Below are 3,502 nucleotides of genomic sequence, written 5' to 3'. Positions count from 1 at the left end.
TTGAGGATATACAAGTAGTTTAATATTTGCATTAGTAGTTTTAGCAAGAGTTAGTAGTTTAGAACTAAAAAAGGCATAAAAGTCTTAACCTAACTAGTATCATTGTCTTGCTTTGTGCAGTATAAATTATTTCTAGCAATATGGATAATCAGAAAAATGTAGAGGAGATGATTGATGACTTGACCGCTACAGAAACTAATTTGTCTAGTTCTGGTGGGGATTAACCAGTGAAAGAAAGAAGAAAAGGGAATGTAAGGAAGAATAGAAATGATCGTTAAATGCATGACAAGGACAAGAGCAAGGACAAGGACAAAGACAAGGAGACAGACAAAGAAAAAGAGGGATGTGAAAATGAAAAAGGGAATGGAAGACCGGAAAAGAAGCAAATAATTGGAAAGAAAACATCTAGTGTTTAGGATCATTACACTATGTTGCCAGATTGTGGTCCCGAGAAGCCAAGGGCTGCTTACAATTATTGTGGTACCGATTATGCGACAGATACAAAGTTGAACGAGACCAGCACATTATGGGCCCATGTGGAGAGAAAATGTAAAAAATGTCCTTTTAGTGACTGGGTTGTACAAAATAAAAGACAATAATCTACTATCGATAGATTTACTAAAAAGAAAACAACAACTTGCAATGAAGAAGAAGTTGCTTCAAGTGGGCTGCCATTAAGATTTAATCAAAACCTAGTTCGGAAAGCAATAGATGAATATATCATCATGGATGAGTTACCTTTTTGGCACGTTGATGGAAAAGGATTTCAAAAGCTTATCAGACTTTTTTTTTTGACGATTTGCAATTCCCATCAAGGTTCACTGTGGCGAGAGATATTTATCAATTAGTTTTGGATCGAATAAAAAGAACTAAAGGAAATGTTGGCACAACATAGAGAATCGCTGACAACTGATTGCTGGACATCAATCCAAAATATTTCTTATTTGTGCTTGACTGCACATTGGGTTGATGATAACTGGAAAATGCAGAAGAGGATTATCAACTTTATTCAGGTTGCTAGTGTGGGAAATATTTTACTAGGATCTAGATTTACTACCATGTATGTTTCATTAACAACCTAATATGAATTCTAAAACAATGAAAATAATCACATATAAAGTTTAGGAAACCTTATATTGGGTGCAGCAAAATATAATGACTCTATCACTATGATTGTGATACCACTTGATGTGTGTGGGTACTACTCTATCACTTAGGGATTTCGCAACAAAGAAGAAGAAGAAAGAGAGATAGTGGTGGCTCAAGAATTTTTCTCTGAAAGGAATGAGATGCAATTGTGTTGTGTTTCCTGAAGCCATTACTTTCTATTTATAGAATACCACAAAGGGTTAGGGTTAAATTACTTGGCATTAAAATAATGAAAAAATTAAATGATAAAACCTATGCATGTGGCCGACCAAGGCTTATGGAAAAAGGCCTCACTTTTGCAACTTTCCTGTTTTATCATTTCTGTTTCCCATTTTTTCAAAAATTGCCAATTTTCACATTCAACCATTTAAATGACAATTTTAACTATTTAATAACTATAATTAATTATCAAATAATATTGTCATTTATTATATTTATTAATTAGACTATCCAAAGTGTCTTAATTAATAAATATACCCTATAAACTCTTTTTTTACAGTTTCGCCCTTACTTAGTGAAAATTCATAAAGTAGACATAGTTTAACTTTAGAATTATAATTGATTAATTAAAATCAATTAACTGAGTCTTACAAGCAATATGGTCTCAACTAGTATGGGGACCATGGGCCTATATAACCGAGCTTCCAATAAGTCGAACCGAATTAACCAAGTAGATTCCCTAACTTATTAATTCCTTATTGAATCCACACTTAGAACTTAGAATTGCACTCTCAGTCATATAGAACGCTCTATATGTTCCACGATATAGATACGCTATTAGTTATCCATTGTTATAATCCTAATTTGATCAGTGACACTCTAATAGATGATGTACATTGAATATGAACTAAATTACTGTCACACCTTCAATGTATTTTATCCTTAAAACACTTAGCTCCATATAAATGATATTTCAGCGAAGTGAAATGAGATCTCCACCATTTATCTCTGTTTAGTCAAGCTCGAAGGATATCATCGTTTCACTTCTAAAGTCTTATAGAAGTTATAGACTCCATATTTATTTTAGCGCTCCCACTCAATCAGACTATCATGTTCCCAAAATGTACGTATTACCCTGACCCAAAAGTAGGCTTAACTAACAAATGAAAGAACATGTATAATACTCTTGAGATTGAACATAACTATATCAGGATTAAGATCATTTGATCTAGGATCAACAGGTGATATTGAATTGAATAGATACTATGGTAAATTTTAACAAATCTAATCAAAGTTCAATACCGATCCCTTCCAATGTATACTCCATACATCTGATACTGGTAAACTTTGTCAATGCCCTAGAAAGGACATAACACTTATCCAAGGTGTAAGAATACCTATCGCTGATTATCATGCCAGCCTAAATCCAGTGAATTGACAAATCAGGGAATAAACTTTCGAACATATAATTAAGATTATATTCCACTGTGCTGACAACACTATAATCTTTAAAAAAAAATCATATTTTCTAGACTTAAATAGAATTCATACATTATATATATATATATCTAATCATGAAATAAATCATGTGAACCATGCAACATAAAATGTTATTTCTGATCTTTATTAATAAGTAAATCTGATTATATTGAAATGAGTTTTATTTAGGGCACAAAACCATACAGCTAGCCATAAAGGGGACCTTGTGGGAAAAGAGTTGATAAATTGTCTTAATGAGTAGGGTATCTCCAAAGTATTTGCAGTGAAAGTTGACAATGCTTCTTCAAATGATGTTGCACTAAGAAAATTGAAGGGGCACTTGTTGGAAAAGGATAATACATTTCCACTAAATGGTGAAATATTTCATATGAGGTGTTCGACTTATATCTTGAATTCGATAGTAAGTGATGGTTTGAAAGAGTTGAATGAAGCTATTTCAAGTATTCGAAATGCGGTGAGATATGTGAGGTCATCTCCAGCTAGAATGAAAAGGTTTAAAGAAAGTTGTATGGATGCAAATATTGATACAAAAGCCTTGTTATGCTTAGATGTTGCTGCTAGATGGAACTCCACCTACATGATGTTAGAAGCTGCTATAAAATTCAAGAAGGCTTTTGACAATTTAGAAGGAGATGCAAACTACACAAGGTACTTTGATGAAGAAAGAATGGTTGGTCTGCAAGTAATCTAGATTGGGAATTAACAGGAGTATATGTCATTTTTTTGAAGAGATTCTATTATCTTACTAATAGATTTAGTGGGTCATTATATGTCACATCCAGTCTATTCCTTCTAGATATTTTGAAAGTATAGGTTGATTTGACTACTATGGCTTCTAGTCCTGATACTTTATTAGGAACTATGGCTATTAGTATGAAGCGAAAATATGACAAGTATTGGGGAAGGATTGAAA

General features: G+C 32.8%; 1 protein-coding gene across 1 annotated transcript; it reads left to right on the top strand.

The window, feature by feature from the left end:
* Nucleotides 1-278: 278 nt before the first annotated feature.
* On the top strand, nucleotides 279-3,280 carry LOC115717784 (zinc finger BED domain-containing protein RICESLEEPER 2-like). Its single transcript, XM_030646759.1, has 2 exons — nucleotides 279-410; nucleotides 2,831-3,280. Exons 1-2 carry the CDS (start codon nucleotides 279-281, stop codon nucleotides 3,278-3,280), a joined length of 582 nt encoding a protein of 193 aa, XP_030502619.1.
* The last annotated feature ends 222 nt before the right edge of the window (nucleotides 3,281-3,502 follow it).

This window comes from Cannabis sativa, chromosome 5 (genome assembly GCF_029168945.1).
Source record: "Cannabis sativa cultivar Pink pepper isolate KNU-18-1 chromosome 5, ASM2916894v1, whole genome shotgun sequence".
In the NCBI taxonomy this organism is placed as follows: domain Eukaryota; kingdom Viridiplantae; phylum Streptophyta; class Magnoliopsida; order Rosales; family Cannabaceae; genus Cannabis; species Cannabis sativa.
This window is presented reverse-complemented; position numbering and strand designations above follow the sequence as displayed.